The sequence below is a fragment of the Charadrius vociferus genome, unplaced genomic scaffold (assembly GCF_000708025.1).
Source record: "Charadrius vociferus isolate BGI_N301 unplaced genomic scaffold, ASM70802v2 scaffold14, whole genome shotgun sequence".
Classification (NCBI taxonomy): Eukaryota; Metazoa; Chordata; class Aves; order Charadriiformes; family Charadriidae; genus Charadrius; species Charadrius vociferus.
The window spans coordinates 11,457,910-11,474,229 of record NW_009648876.1 but is presented as its reverse complement, the minus strand read 5'-3'; the positions used below and the strand labels follow the sequence as shown (position 1 = coordinate 11,474,229).

Here is a 16,320-nt window from a genome sequence, read left to right as displayed (position 1 = left end):
TCACCCTAATGTCTCACTGGTTTTCTCAAGAAAAATGGCAGTTTTGAAGACGGCTATAAAACAAGTAACAGTGTGAACAGATCTTCTTAATTAATCGTCTGATTTGTTGGGAAGATGTCCTAGCATTGCTAAAGTTGAAGCATAGACTGAACCCCATATCAGAGGTCAGAGAGAACTGGCACCTACATAAACCATAACAGCCACCTCTTCTCCCACCGACTTAGATAATAGCCATATTGAGCTCATATTAGCTAAAAGCCTCCAAGCACTAAGTCTTTCAGGATCTGCTGCACTTCTGAGTCAGCAGTTAACAATGCAAGTGAAACCCTTTGCTTCTGACAAGAGCAAAAGACTGGGAAATGTTTGCCATCAGAGCCTGGTCCAGATTGTTCCAGTGGTTTGTCCAATCCAACAGCCAACATGAAAACTGTGCTGCCCTCCTAGCATTTCACAGCAATGTTTTAGTCACCTCAAACGTTCCGAATTCCATTGTCAGAGCTTTTCTCTGACAAAAGTTCAGAAAGCATCAGCCTGCTTATCTTCACATCCTTTCAGGGCTTGAAACATACTGGAGCACTTCACAATCAAGCCAAACTGGAAAACAAACACTGGAAGACAGCTGAGAAGCAGGATCAGAACAGGATGGACCTGATCAGCCTTCTGAAAATCACTGGCTTCATTCCCTGTTGCTGCTACTCCCTGATGGGGCAAAGTGCATGCAAAAGCAGACTGCCTAGCTCCTGCCCCAAACAAGGGAACATCTTGCCTCTGGCTGGCATCTCACTGCATTCAGCTGCAGTAGAAGAGGAAAATCTCAAGGACAACCAATCCAGCCAGGACGTTCTGCCAAGGTTGCTGTTCCTAGCTAAGGAAATGGTCCTTTCCATTTTTTCCCAGCTAGAAAGAGGGAGAGAATGTACCCCCCACACACATTATCCTAAAGCCCGCAGGTGCCAGCAATCCAAATAAACGTAGAGCAATTAACAGAATTAACACAGCTTTAAATAGCTTGGCTCACCAGATGCAGACTCCTAGCAGGATTCTATAAAATGTAAAGTTATTACAGATAAAACCATTAATCATCTGTTCAGAGACTTGTTCTAGATGCAAAACCCATTCCACTTAAAATGGCTAATAATCAGAAAGAAAGGCACAGATTTACCAGGAATGATTATGCCATTCTCAAGCCCCATTTCTAAATGCCATTTTTCATCTCTGCCACCATTCCCAAACCTCTGTGTTTCCTCTGCTCGCTAACACTGATACAGTAAGAAAGCTTTGCTGGCATCACTCACAGTTACCTCTTGGGGTGCTAGAACTAAGTCACCATCTCAGTCACTTCCACTCTGGCCAGAGGAGCTTAGCGACTTGCACACTACGCATCACTGCTTTCCTGGATGCAGTTGTTACTGTTCAGTTGTGTATCATCAGCCCCACGCAGCTCACAGATAACTGATGCTCTCCCTGAAGTGTTAAGTGCTCAAATGCTAAGATTTGTGCTTAGGAAGTAGGAGCATTTGAGTGTCCCCCCTTCTCGCAATGTGAAGTCACCAGTAGCCACAGTATGCAATACAGCAATCCTCCTGAGGTTCCCCTAAGACCTGTTAAAATAAACACCATCTCATTGTGCTACTAGACCTATGTCTAGACAGCTACAAGAAGCAGGGGCAGGGGGCAGACCCTAACTCATCTTGGAGCTGAGATATTACCATTTCTAACATCTCCACTTCAGGAACTGTAGCTCAAAGAGTATAAAGCCTTGTGATAAGCAATTCTGAGCTTAAGTGTCATCTTTCCATATATCTATATTATTCCCATTGAATTGCTTAGGAATCTAGATACATCTACTGCTAATTCTCAACTAAATGAATTCTGCCTGTGCAGTTTGAAGGAAGGAAGGAGAGAAAAAAAATCCCAAAGCACAGATATTCAGTGCAACAGACATCAACAGGAGTAGACCAAAGCCAAGAGAGCAGCAATGACAAAGAATTAGAACAGAAAGAAAATGAGACATATACAAAATCTGGTTGTGTCCTATCGAGCCCGCTGCCTTTTCCATGCAGTTCAAGTAACAAATGCTGCCCATTAGTTGCCTGCCTCCTCCTGTCCTACTCACACTTGACAGCTAGCTGGCTCGCTGCTACGGAGGAGTGGTGGACCTGGGAGGAGTTGTCCAGCCCACCCGCTCAACATTCAAACCTCATCATCCTTTCCTGCCTCCCCTGTTGGCAGCTGCAGCAGCCTGGCTTTTTGTGGTGGGTAGCAGCAGCTCAGTCTTTCCCCATCGCTCACAATACACATGCACACACATGCGCATTTCATAGCAATAGTCTAGCCTTCAGGGTCAGGCAAGAAGATTTATAGAGTGACTGCTGCTCCCAAAGAGATGACACTTGTCAAGAGGGAAATAAGCTACTACAGCCAAAAAAACTCATTCTAATTAAAGCTCTAAAAATCTAGGTCCAGCCCTTGGACACCATGATTGTATGACCACAACCTACCTGAAAGCATAGCTAGAGTATAATATTCACAGCTGGGCACCGCCATGTTTGAAGACTGCAATAAAATAAAAAGACTAACAGGAGAAAAAATACCTACCAAGAAGGCTGAGGACTCACAAATGGTCCCAAGTCAGACTGAAATGGGGTTAAGTTAGAAGTTCCAGCCTCAAAACCCAGTGGTGCCTGTTCCTGCTGCTAAAGGTAGCAGATGTTTTTTTAAAAGAAGCGTAACTGGTTTCATGAAAAGAAAGCGTGTTGGCAGGCACAGTTACGTAGGGAGCAGAGTCCTTTTAATTCTTGAGCTTGGACCAGGTACAAAAGGAAAGGTGCTTCTCTCATCATTATTACACCTATGTCAAGAGTCAGAGGGCATATTATAGCACTGGTGAATACATTAAGGTCTGCATACTCCATGTTATTAGCTGTCTGCCTACCGAGCTCTCAAACCCTACATGCCAAAAAAGTGAGTACATTCTCTCTTTACCTTCCTTGGTGATCAGCATCCCACTCCTTGGCTAGAAGTGCCTGTTTTATACACATGTACATAAACAGCACAGTTTTGCAACTCTTCTCTCCCCTATAATTTTATTAATATTAGCATATAGCAGGTCCTGACTCTCTAAAACTACTCTTGTCTGCATTTCCATCTGACAAGATTGATCCTTAGCAATCTCTTTAATGCAACATAAGGAGCGACTAATAAAAGTAGCTCCTATTTATTCTCAATATTCACCCGAACCAAGACTTTGCTAAGTTCAGTAAACTACAAAGCGAAAGCAGTTCATTTACTTTCTTCATAAGCTGAGAACATCAGGCTTTGGACAGCTGAAGTTAAGATCACAGCAACCAATAGGATGGAACCACATTTGACTAACAATAAGAAAAAGACGGCCAGAAATCTTTGCCACAGTAACCTCTCTGAGTATCACCGCTGCTCTGCTGATGACTTTGGACTCAGCTATGTTTGTCCATCAATACTCTGTATCCTTAGTTTGCTCATTCTTGAATGGAGATGGATTAGATCACATGTGTGTGCAAGAATTGTTGCTTAAATATTTCCATTCTTTAGGGCCTGGGTTACCAATTACCTTTATTATATGCCCAAAGCACAGCTATATTGCTCCAATCCCCATTACATTTTCTGAATTTGTTTATATGAACATAGTTCTACACTTGTAAACACTCATTTCCCGAACAACACCACATGGCACATCCCTTGCAGGTACAGCAGCTCAGCGGGAGTCAGGTTCATTATGCGGGAAAGAAAAGCCCGCTCCTGATGGTCCTGCTGCAAAGCCAGCACAGATGGCCGTAGCACCACCACTGAGGGTCACATGCAGATGGCGCAGTCGGGATTCAGTGCAGTGCTCTACTTCTGTTGCAACACATCAGCCTGCTGCTGGCTACACTGCCCAGTGGTGACACCAACCTCTGCTGCTGGTTTCCTCCCTAGGTGCCTGTTCCAGTGGCAGCTGGACAGTGAGACTGAGTTAGACCACACTTTGTTCTAGCTCTGTGGATTCTCTTCATCTTATGAGCACGGTGGCAGTACGTCGTTCAAACAGCCCCGCAAAAAGATGCCTTTTAGGCCTTCTGCATAAAAAGTTTCAGTATCTATGTTTGCTCATGAATGCTTGCTTTAAAATATATGCTCAATCTACATATATACTTTATTAATCAGACTTTGGCCATTAATTACTTTTGTAAACTTTCTAAGAGTGGAGTAACTTTAGGAGTTCAGTGCCACTGAACTGTTGATACGTGAATTATCCTTTAAATTAATCCCCCAACAAAATATATGCACTGGGGCTGACCTAGAATGCCTGCAAGCTGCTGTCTGCCTACTGATAAGTGTTCCAGAGAACAAGATAGTATATTGTAATAACTGTGATCTTAACTAGAACCTGTATTTGTTTAATTTGTGGACAGACCTACGGGAAAAAAAGAAAAAAGCCCAAATAATTTGTACTTCTAGGTTCATTATGGTTGTAGGATTCTAGAGCCTTTGCTATATGAATTTCATTAAAGAAAAGAATTTAGGAGCCTAGTGATTCTTTCAGTACACAGATGATAAAAATAACATCTCCTCCACCTTCTATACCAAAGCTGAAACTTCATCTCCTATCTTTGGATCTCCCATGTTTTACCAATTGAAAAGTAATTCTAGGATTCCATTTTCATACTCAAATTCCTTCACTAAAGACTAATTTCATGAGGCAATTTTAAATTGTTCTCCTGCTTAACAGGAATACATTCCATGAGTATATGGGCAGGTCATGAGTAAACTGTCTGTGGACATGTCATGGGTACATTACTCTTCCACTTTCTATGTGGTCAGAAGCATGTGACGGAAGAGATTTGATCAATAATTGAGGTTAACTTGTTATTCTGCAACAAACCCTTACCCATTATCATTATGCCAGCAAAACAAAGTTCTCTGTGTCATGCATGAGGCAATAATGCTAGCAGAAACCTTTCTTCTATAGGGTACGCAAGGGCTAATCTACGTAAGGAAAAGAGGCTTTGAGTAACTCCCTAGCTAAAGCAAAGCTGCAGCACTGGCAGCACACTAATACACCTGACAAGACTACTGATTTTAGTTCCTGTGGGGAGGCCACTAATCCTTACTAAAAATGTGAGAACAAGAGAAAGTGAAGTATTAACCTCTGGAATGTGCAGAACAACACAATTCATTAAAGAGTCTCCCCAAATCCAGTAGAAGTTTTAACTGGATCCATAACTGGAAGATCATTTCCCATTCTGGTCAGACATGGAAGCAATCGCCTAAGATACACCGCACTTATGATGCAATTCCCAAAATCTTGAACTGAAATGCAACAGAAACAGCACAAAACACAGAAACGCCCATGAGACCTCGCTCACTTTCAAAAATGAGCTGCAACACCAACTGTTTGTTCAGGACTGATCTTCTTTTGAACAGTCCCCAGCCTCAAACTCAGCTGCTTAGGTTGCTTGGGAGTGGGGTCTGTTCTGGATTTTTCATTTCCTCACCTGAGCTGACTCAAGAAAAAGTAGGGGTGCTACTTCATACCCATCAGCAACAGTTCAGCTGGCAAATTAAGATACACTTTTGACATAACCTATATAGACCCTGTGCAATCTTCTGAAGTTTGTTTTTCACAGTTATCCCCTTGTCAGCTTGATAAGAAAGCAAGGATAAACCAAGAATATTACTGGTAAAGAAAATTGCCCAGAAAAACAAAGTTGCAGTAATTCCAGGAATATCTAGTATTCTCCAGTAAGAACATCAGTCAGTTCTGAGTCTTACACTGCGCTGAAGACATAGGCTCTCCCTGCCAGGAGGAAGGGCAACAAAAAGAGGTGGATCAACAGGTAGAATGTCCCTCTTACCTATTGCTCTAGCAGTAGCAGGCTGTATGATGTTGACCGAGTGACATCACATCTGTGCCTCAGATGCAGCATTTGAAGGAAGAGGATAATGACATTTACTCCCTTTGGTACTGTATTTTAACTGACAGTTTGAAAGAAACCAAAATCTCTGAGGCTGCTTTGAAAAAGCCACCCACTGAACTCTTCAGGCGAAGGGCCCTATGAGCTAATACTATTCATCATTATGAATTAGACTTTTAGTACATGTATTTACTAAGCATAGGGTCACAGTGCATGAAACTCTGTACCACTGGATTTTCTGTGCAAGATCCTCGTCATTCACAAGAATCACAAATTAAAAAAAAAAAGAATGAGGCATTACACAAATATACTCCAAAACCAAAGATACTCATTTGTCCTGTTAAACTGACTAGGGCATTCTGATCTGAGTTTCTCCTGGGACCTCACAGTCTGGGATATTCTACTTTCTTGGTGTTTAGGAAGTGGAGAAAGTAGAGGGAATTCACTCAAAAGAGTATTAAATAAGAACAAGCTCAGAGACTACAGGGATCACTAGCTAGTTTGTTCCTCTACACCCAAGCTCTTTCAGATGAATTAATTGTAAAATGTTGACATTGCATTACTGTACCACAGGACACTTTCCTCTCTGCATGCTCCGTCCACACCACAAAAGCTCACCTCTGACCTTTCATCTCTCCCATGACTGATAGACACTGCATAGAAATCTGCATCCTCTCTCTTCCTTTCCACCTGGCTCACTTTCTGTGTTGGAAGGACTGCCTTGCCTTTCTCTTCTCCCACCCCAGCTAAATGATTCCCTAAAAAAACCACCAGCAAAATCAACTGAATCAAGTACCTTCCCTAGACAGACTGACATTCATCACTTTGCTAAATATTAGTATTGGGACTGCGAACCACAGAAGACTGACTTTACTTATGCCTGGTTCAACATAAGTGGAATTATAGATTTTTCTCCTACACTTGTGTGTAAGGTAAATTTCACTCTAGTAGTTACTCTTGAGAAAAGAGGCTGGGGTGATCCAATCTTTTATGATTACAGGACAGTGTGAGCATGTAAAGATATAGGCAAGCAAAACAGGGGAGGCACAATGCCACTCCTTCTGGCAGCACAGCAGAGGTCTCAAAGGGCAACAGAAGTTCCTCCACTAAGGTAAAAATGCTTGTTTAAAAACAATCCTCCTCAAAATATTGCTTCTTTTCCAGTGCTGTCAAAAAGCCCAGAGACAGATGGGAAGAATTTTTCAGCTTTCAGATGCTCAGTTCAGGCAGCCTTTTGCTCACCTTGGCTTCATGTCATGTTGCACAGTCACACCAGAAAGCACAAGATATTCTTCCTTGTGTACTACAAAGTCTTGCAGGATTCATGCCCAAGCATCCAACATGTGTTGGCAGCCAGCAGGCAGCCTGGGAAATGTCCTGTTGCCCAACCATATATCCATTCTGACTCTGATCTCCTACGGAAATACCAAATGCAAACCCGCCCAGGAACTAAGCTTATAAGCATTACTTGATTAAAAAAAAAACAAAAAACAAACTACCATCTTCCCCTCCCCATCTACTGGCCTCTTCAGTGTTCTTTCAGCATCTTGGCTTGTATCCCATTGCTCTCAGATTCCAAGTGCCTCCATTCCCACCTCCAAATCAAATTTTTCCAGAAATACATTTTTTCTTATTACCTTCATGAATTTCATCAGGAGCTGCTTAAAACGTTGACCAACGTTTCCCCTGTTGTGTGTCCCAAGCCACTGTCTTATGTTTCTACAACAAGGGCACTCAAAAACATGATGAAGGCCTTGTTCTGGATGCTCTGCAGATGCACAGAGAAAATGCACACACATTCTTGACTCCCAATACACACACCCTAGAGCTGCAGCAGGAGGTTGATCTACCACAGCAACAGTAATACAATTGGAAATTTAAGAGTGAGGGGCAACCAAAAACTTTACAGGCCTCTGGATCTGGAAGTTTGGGAATCAGGGTTGTCATCATCATCAGGGCTATTTAGGATGCTCTGGCAGAGAATAGTAATGGGACACCAAGATTAAGAACAAGATATGTTTTCAGGAGAGGAATCACATTCAGCCTTTGGCTATACTTTGTCTGCTAGTCCCTCCCCTTCCTTTTCAAATATTAAATTCACTAGAGTAATATAGGTAAGGAAACAGACTGGTCCAAATACAATAGAGCAGCTGGAGCAGCAGTGTCAGACTAACATGTGTGGGCAATTAATGCCATTCATGTGGTAAGTTCCTTCACAGGGTATCAGTGAAATCCCCCACCCTGTTGATTCTTGACTCTCCTCTTATGCATTCCTGGGGCTCTGTTAAATCACTGCTGTGGAAGGGGATCTTGGGTACCCAAAAGCCTTTTGGGTTATCTGGTCTCACTGCTAGGGAGGGGCTCTTATAACTGCAACTTCCTCCATCTGCCCTCTTCCCACTCGGGCGGTTTTTCTGCCTCTATGTTTTAGCCCTTCTTCTATCTCTCCCTTCAGCCTCCTCCCCAGTGTGACACTCCAACCAGAAGAACTCATCCCCAAACAGAAATCACATCATCATTACACATGCAAATAGGCCTGAAAAAGACCTGGCTTGCAGACAGCATCTGAGATGTACATACAGCAACTGGGCACAGTCATGAACCATTTGGAAATCTGGCTCCTAGCAGTTAAATTACAGACAGAAATGATCTAAGCTTTCACAGCTTTCTCCCATCATGGCCAGATGGTGCCTGACCCCTGCAATAATTTCTGCCATATTCTGCCCATATGCAAACCTCACTGCTTCCATCAAGCTGTTAGTACCAATCAACATTTTTCAGAATTGAGATTTGAATAAAGCATTGATAGAAAAACGCGAAGATTTCATAAATTCTCTCATGCACATCCATTCTCTAGGGACCACCTTAGGCTCCTCTAAAGCACCTCCATCTGTACCATCTAAGTGCTGCTCCAAGTAAATTGAATCTGCATGACTGGCTCCCTAATAGAGCCTAGGAAATATTCCGATTCTCTCCCTTCCCTAGAAATTGGAGGCTGAAAGCCAGTTTTCCCTCTTTACCTACACAGCTACATTTCCCACCCAGCCACCCTCCATCTCCACCCCCAACTAGTGGAACCTCATCCCCGAGACTCTCCAGTACACGCAAAACAGCTGTCTGTCACTGCCTTTCTCGTCCTACCTCCTTCTAGCCATATGGGTGTCTCTAAAAAGCTATTAATGGATCCTTTTCCCTTTCTACCTTCAGGCAGTGCTTCTCCCTGTTTATCCATTCACTGACTTTCAAAGCGCTGTCACTCCTTCCCTGGCACCCATGAAAAAAAACATTTCTCCTCACCTGCCTCAGATGTGCTTCTGGACCTCCTCCTATCCCATCTCTATATCTGGTTTCTTCCACAATAGGAAATACACCAGCTTCTCCTCAGAGTTCCTCTAGAACAATGTATCTTAAGACTGAAGGTCCAGAAAGCCTTAGATTTTATGCAAATACAATGCAATGTCCATGTTTGATGTCTGTGTACTGCCCTATTTGCATATTCTGCCTTTAAAAAATTTTCACAGAAAAAGTTACTTCTATTTTCCAGTCTTGCTCCCTCATTAGTGTCAGGTATACTGCAACACTGCCAGGATGGCTACAGAGAAATCTAAACCAAACAGTACTACCAGACAATAGGACATCTTTAATTCTGATGGAAAGGGAGGGAAAAAACCCAACCTGAAACTACACATTAAGCACTTGGATTTATGATTTAGGTATATTACTACTAGCAACTTGGTGGAATCTCTTCAATCAGAACCTGTAGCCACAAGGAAAAGAAGCAGCAGGAGGATCTATTTGTGGTGAAAGGAGGAAACATTAGCTCAGACAATTCAAAGAAAACATGGTTACCTTCACCACAGCTTATTTAGATACTGCAGCAGAAGAGCCCTGAGATTCTCAGTTCCTTTCCAGGAACACACTCTTACACACTCCAATTCCTCCTAGTCAAGGCTTAGACTCTGACCACTTGAAGTGTCTCCCCTGCCAGAGCTGGCCCTCCTCCTACCACCAACCCCAGCTGAGTGAAGTCCTTTCCAGCTGCAAAGGGGCAGAGAGGGTCATTAGGCACTCTGCCTCATTGCACTTCAGCACCTGCATGTAATCTCAGAGGAAGTGGGGAGGCAACGCTCCACTCAAGGAGCCATCTAGCTCTCACATGTTTGGTTGCTGTACTGTGAGGTTGATGCAGTCCAGAAGAAACAGGAGAGATTAACGGGGAAGGGTGAAAGTTTCATCCCTTTGCCTTCCTAGGAAAGTGAGACATTCCTAAGGGAAGTCTTCAATGAATGCAGAGGAATAGGAATAGATCATTCTGCTTTAACACCTTCAAAAGGTCAGTACAGGGCTTGGCAGGATGTTCTTCACCATTCCAAACAGCAGTGCAATCCACTTGGGTTGTCCTATGTCTCTGGGAAGAGGCAATTACATAGCTAGGACTTTGGTAGGAAAAAAAAAAAAAAAAGCATTGCTCTACCAGAAAACAAAGTGAAAGAAACAGTGTTTGCTATTACGCTCTACCTTACCCCTTTGTCTAACTTTCTTAGCTTAGAATATTTTCGTTAAAAGCTCAAGCTCCTCTAGTACTGCCTGATGAGAGACTAAGCATCCTTCTTGGCCACAGAGAAAAAGGTTTTAAATCAGTCCCTATAGGTTATGTCTTGGCCACAGAGAAAAAGGTTTTAAACATAACCTATAGGGACTGATTTATGAAGTACACTATCATGCTATGCAGAGAGCCAAGTAAAGTTCCCTATAACCAGTTCTGGAACGAGAAACATTATAGGTACACAAGCACTGCCCTAACTCAGTTCTGCCTCTTCAAGGATCAAACTGGTTGCCCCAGGGAGTCAGGCTGATACCCACAGGCATTCCAGCGCTCTCAGGCCAGCTCAGGTTTCTTTCATAGAACAGTTTGGGTTGGAAGGGACCTTTAAAGGTCATCTAATCCAACCCCCTGCAATGACAGCAGGGACATCTTCAATTAGATCAGGTTGCTCAGAGCCCCGTCCAACCTGACCTTGAATGTTTCCAGGGATGGGGCATCTACCACCTCTCTGGACAACCTGCACCAGTGTTTCACCGCTCTCATTGTAAAAAAATTTCTTCCTTGTTCTGTCATTCTGGAGAAATATGTCTACCCTACTAGAAATTTGTTGTAAAAAGTTTCTTCCTTACATCTAGTCTAAATCTTCCTTCCCTCTTTTAGTTTAAAGCCATTACCCCTTGTCCTATTGCAACAGGCCCTGATAAAGCGTCCCTCCCCATCTTTCCTGTAGGTCCTGCTTAAGTACTGAAAGGCCGCCATAAGGTCTCCCCAGAGCCTTCTCTTCTCCAGGCTGAACAATCCCAACTCTCTCAGCCTGTCCTCGTAGGAGAGGTGCTCCATATCATGCATTGCACAGATATACCCTGGCATTTCAGAAGTAAACATAAAGAAAACACTCAAAAGAACCATCATCCAATTCCAGGTGGATCTCAGGCTGATTCTGCAGCCTTTGTCATCAGTGTTTTCATCCCTAGCAAAAGAAAGAAGAGGAAACTGACCCTGGGAGGGTTTTCACAAGGCAAACTAATTTCTGCTCAACTCATCTAAAGCTCTACTTAACGAAAGCATTGCCTGCTTTGATGTCTGAGAATAACTCACTACATATGCAATAAGAAGCCTTCTCAGCCTATACAGGCTATCTATTCTGGTCAGACCCTGCTCTGTGCAGGTATCAGTGTTCAGGTGGCACTTGTGGATTTTGTCAGGATTCTGACAGTCATCTAGGGCTGCTCCTTCCTCCATTATTCACAGTTCCCCGTCACCTCCACTTGCCAAAACCAGAAGAGAGGAAAAGCACAATGGTCAGCTTCCTCACACTTCCTGGTGATACCTGCGGTACCTCACCCTGTGTCCTGAGGGGTCTGGAGGAATGACAGAACGGACATGCAGAGTGCTAATTAGTAACATGGCTTTCCTTTTGAAATACTGCATTTCTCCATTCATCCCATTTCCAGGTGCCTCCTTTGACAACCCTGCACAGTGTTCATGGTTAGTGAATAGTGTATGCTGGATTTGTCCTCAGAGGCCAGGCAAGGTACATTTTGGGCACATTTTCACAGCATCTGAAAGCATTACTGGACCACTACTAAGGGCAGGTTGCTATTAAGCAGACTATAGCTCAAAACCAGCCAGCACCAGCCTGCATTTAAGTCAAGACAGCTGCTTATACACATCTCCTGTCACTGCCTAGTCAAGTGAAGATTACAAAGCACATTATGATTATCTGTTTTCTTCCTCTTCCTCTCATTCTTAAGTGGTTGCTTGGGTTTTTCTTCTCACAGAGCATTATGAGCCTGGGACGGCTATGTAAGCAGATCTTACTTAGCACATTGTGCAAGCTAATAGAATACAAATGATTATATAAATAATAAAGCTGCTGAAGATTTTCTTGTCACTGCTCTCTCTGCTCCATTGGCTTGACTTAAAGCACACATAAAAATGGCCTCTGCTAAGTGTTATGTTCATAGCATCCATAAATAAAATTAAGATCCTGATTTAAAGAGACACTAAGAAGCTGTATCTCCTCTTGATTTCAATCAAACTGGGATGCTCCGTGCCTATGAAAATCAGGCCTAAGGCTCTATAGATGGAAACAGAAGGATTTGATCTCTGTAGGACAGTTTGTATTCAGCAGGGCAGTTTCATTTCCTATGTAAGATGCTCACGTGGTCTTTTGCAGTGTACGTGCACCCCCTTAACTAATCCAGAGTCAGGTCAGGCAGGAGAGCAGCTCCAGACTCTGACAGCCATTGCTCATATCAAAGGACTGGCACAGGACATACAACCCCTGACACCACGAGTCGTGCATCAGTAGGATGGTAACTTGTCAGGCAGTTACAGCCACAGATCATCATCTAGCCCAGCATTGCTGTTTCCACGAGTCCTGTATGAAAACTCAGCTCTGCCCTCCCTCTGATATTAAATGTTCACACAAAAAAAAAAGGATATTATGACCACCCTTTGGGCTGCAAATAACATTAGACCCACCCAGCCACGCCCTGTGTAAAATAGTACTAGTACAGAATCACAACATTAGGGAGAAAAATCTTGTAGGAAACTCTTATTCTAGGCTAGCTAGGAAGCTGACTGATGGAAAACTTAAGCTTGTTTTTCAGTAAGCTTTCTATAACACATTTTGGGGGTGTCAATATCTGTATCACCATTAAACACAGTGATCATCACAAATTGTATTAGAGGAGATAGGAAACACAACAAAAGTTGACTGCAGGACAGAACACCCGAACAACAACTGCACCGAGTTCCAGCTTCGGGCTGAGGCTTCATCTTTTTTCTCCCCCCAGCCCCTCCCTCCAGGAACACTACTCTGGTTCTTGCTGCTAGCCAGGCAGTCCACTCTCTATTATTCACATGTGGATTTTCTCAAAATTGTGGATTAAAGATGTGATGAGGGCAGCCAGCCAGCGTGAGACAACATGGGTTTGGAAGCCAGCTAGCTATTCCTCACCAACGCAGCAACTCTGCTGCATGGGCTTACCAACACAGTACACTTCAAGTCCACATGCCACATGATTGCCACATCTCCAGTATACCCTCATGCTGCATTCTTCTCACCTAATTTATACGTATATTTTATGCTACCTTCAACTTTCACTTTTCCAGTTTATACTACCTCTATATCTTCCCGGAAAACTGACAACTAATATATTCCCAGGTGGAATCCAGGTCCTTAAAAATATATCCTAAACATGCTTCTTATTATGATTTTTTTTTTCCCCCCAAAAAATGCTGCTTAGTAATCAAAGGCTATTTATCTTTTTTTTTTTTTTAATGGCTATTGCCTAAGTGCCTAGAAGATTGTAATGCTTCCCTCTGAATAGTTAACAGCCTACAGAAGACACGTCTCCCACTGTTACAGGTATTTTTTCTGTAATCCAAGCACTAGAAGTCTGATTCTGACCATAAGCTCATAAGTTTTGAAGTTGATGCTGTCTGTCCAGCTGAATGACAAGTTTATCCTTACAGAGCTGTTGCAGTATCAGCGTAAAAACTCACCATCGGGGAACAACATTGAGTGTGTAATGAAAAGCAGGAAAGAGCAATGAATTTGAGATACCAAAAGCACAGAAACAGAAGTTAATTTGAAATAGTTACCTCTTTGAGGCAGCCCATGAAGTTGTTGCTTACTGGAGAACCAGGTAAATCAGCAGTACTGGGGCTCCCTCCCACGTAAAAGAAGTCATCTGAGCCCAGCATGGTGTAGTCCTCCTGTGTGTAGCCCGTGGTGGTAAGGATGCCATCCACAGAGATTGTCACCTGTTCAAAGGACACAACGGACAAAGAAAATCCCAGCAATGACCTTACAATCCTGAACAGAACAAGTTACCTCCCCTATACTTTTATGTCAGTTTTATTAAGGATTTTGTTGAGATTTGGTATGTATTTTTTTAGTTCAGCCAAGCTCCATTTTCTGGTCTGCTTCACCCGCAATGGAAATGCTCCAGCATCTGCTTCTCCCCTTTCTGGTGTATGAGCACCATCAGGCTGACCCAGCAGTCTACCCACCGAGATGCGTTCCATCTATTCAGGCCAGAAAATGGAACTGTCCTTGAAAGATATTTCTCATATTAGCTGATTTTATGATTAATTAGTATTTATTTTAATGATTACAGTTAGTTATGGTTGTTAGTTAAAAAAAAAAACACTAATGAAGACGAGGTTGGTATTTTGTATTTTTTATGTGTCTTTTGCTCACAGCACACTGACGATCATGCATTCGGGGAGGGAGGAGAGGGATCTCACTTTCAATACATTATGGATGTGCATGCCATGTACCTAGAGAGACACACACCCACCACAAAAAAAAATATAAATAAATAAAAGAAAATTATATGACAAACTAACTCATAACCAAAATATAAATAGGAAATAAATCAGAATACAATAAAGCAAAATAAATCGACCACACACCAAAAAGTGTGAGAGAAGCAGAGATGAGAAAGAAAGAAAACACAAAGCATGCACACACTGCACTTTAACATGTCATGCCAATATATCTGGAGGCCAGAAAATGACAGGAAAAAAGGACATAAAAGAGAGAAGGAGAAAGAAAACTATTTCACATTGGCATGCAATCAAAAATAAAAATACCAAACAAACCACATAATAATCAGAAAACTTAAAACCAAACAGAAATGCCCCCAAAACCTCTAACCCCAAACACATGGAGGATGAAGGGGGACAGAAGGAGAGGGAGGGAGTGGAGCAAGTGAATTTGATGTGTTTTGCTTAGATGTTGTTAGTGGCTTAAGGGGAAGATGGAGGAAAATAGATCAAGGCCAGGAGGAGACGGGCGAGTCACCAGACGTGGACATGCCATGCAGAGTGTGTACTGAAACAAACAACCGGCTGAGCTCCTGTCGGCCACGGCAGGTAGAGGTCAGAGAGAGAGAGAAAGTGAGAGAGAACAAGAGGGAGGAGGAGGAGAGAAAGAGGAGGGAGGGAAGTGGGGGAAAATCAGGAGAAAGAGGACAACTCTGGCCAGTTTGCCTGTAATAGCCGTTGCCACAACAAAAGGATGAGAGAAAAAGAGAGCCTTCACCACCACGGACTAGAGGCCCTGCAATGGTTCTGATCTAGAAACCTTCAGAGTAAAAAACAAAAACCAAAAGGGGGGAAAAAAGCAAAATGAAAACCAAAGCAAAAGAGAGAAAGCTAAACTCAAAAGCAAGGGACAAAAAACCCAACAATTTATCACTGGAATGGAAAAGAAGAACTAAAGAGGGAAGTGAAGAAACCAATGAAAGAAATGTTCCAACCCCATTTCCAGAAGAGCTGTGTTAGTTGCTTTGGCTGCTCATTTTTCCATTAAAAAGAAGAAAAGAAGAAAAATAAAGTAGGGGAAAAAAAACGTGTTTTCAATGAAATTAAAATAAAATTAAAGGAAGAAGTATAAAGGAGGGGAGAAAAAGAGGGGGTAAGGGGAGGAAAAGGCAGGTAACACACGGCAAACCCAAAAAAAGAGACAATAAGAATGATATCTACCAGACAATGTAGTTTGTTTACCATAGCGTGTCCAATGCCTGAGTGCTTTGCGGAAAAGGGGGAAGAAAGGAAATTAAAAAATTGTGAACAGAACGATTGTTAATTAAAATAACTAAAAGCAAAGATGAGTCGTTAGGGTGTTAGTACATTAGTTGGTTAGTAAAAATGACACATTGCATGAATGGTCTAGTGTTAGTCTTTCAAAAAAAGGCGTGGGGCACCTGAGACACACAAAGTGAGAAAGAGGACAATATGACCAGGACTCTATGGGGAAACCATGCCACCTAGACTGTAAAGAAGGGTGCTACCTAGTCTTCCCACCCTGGTATTAGTCATTAA

General features: G+C 42.7%; 1 protein-coding gene across 1 annotated transcript in view; it reads right to left on the bottom strand.

Annotated features, from left to right (window-relative positions):
* Positions 1 to 16,320, bottom strand: part of NRXN3 (neurexin 3) — a gene marked incomplete at its 3' end in the record, with an annotated part of 723,331 nt that overhangs the window by 484,181 nt on the left and 222,830 nt on the right. The window contains exons 6-7 of the mRNA XM_009887058.1: positions 15,982 to 16,026; positions 14,092 to 14,253 (exon numbers count right to left, since the gene is read on the bottom strand). Coding sequence (XP_009885360.1) covers positions 14,092 to 14,253; positions 15,982 to 16,026 — 207 coding nt within the window. The remainder of the gene's footprint in view (positions 1 to 14,091; positions 14,254 to 15,981; positions 16,027 to 16,320) is intronic.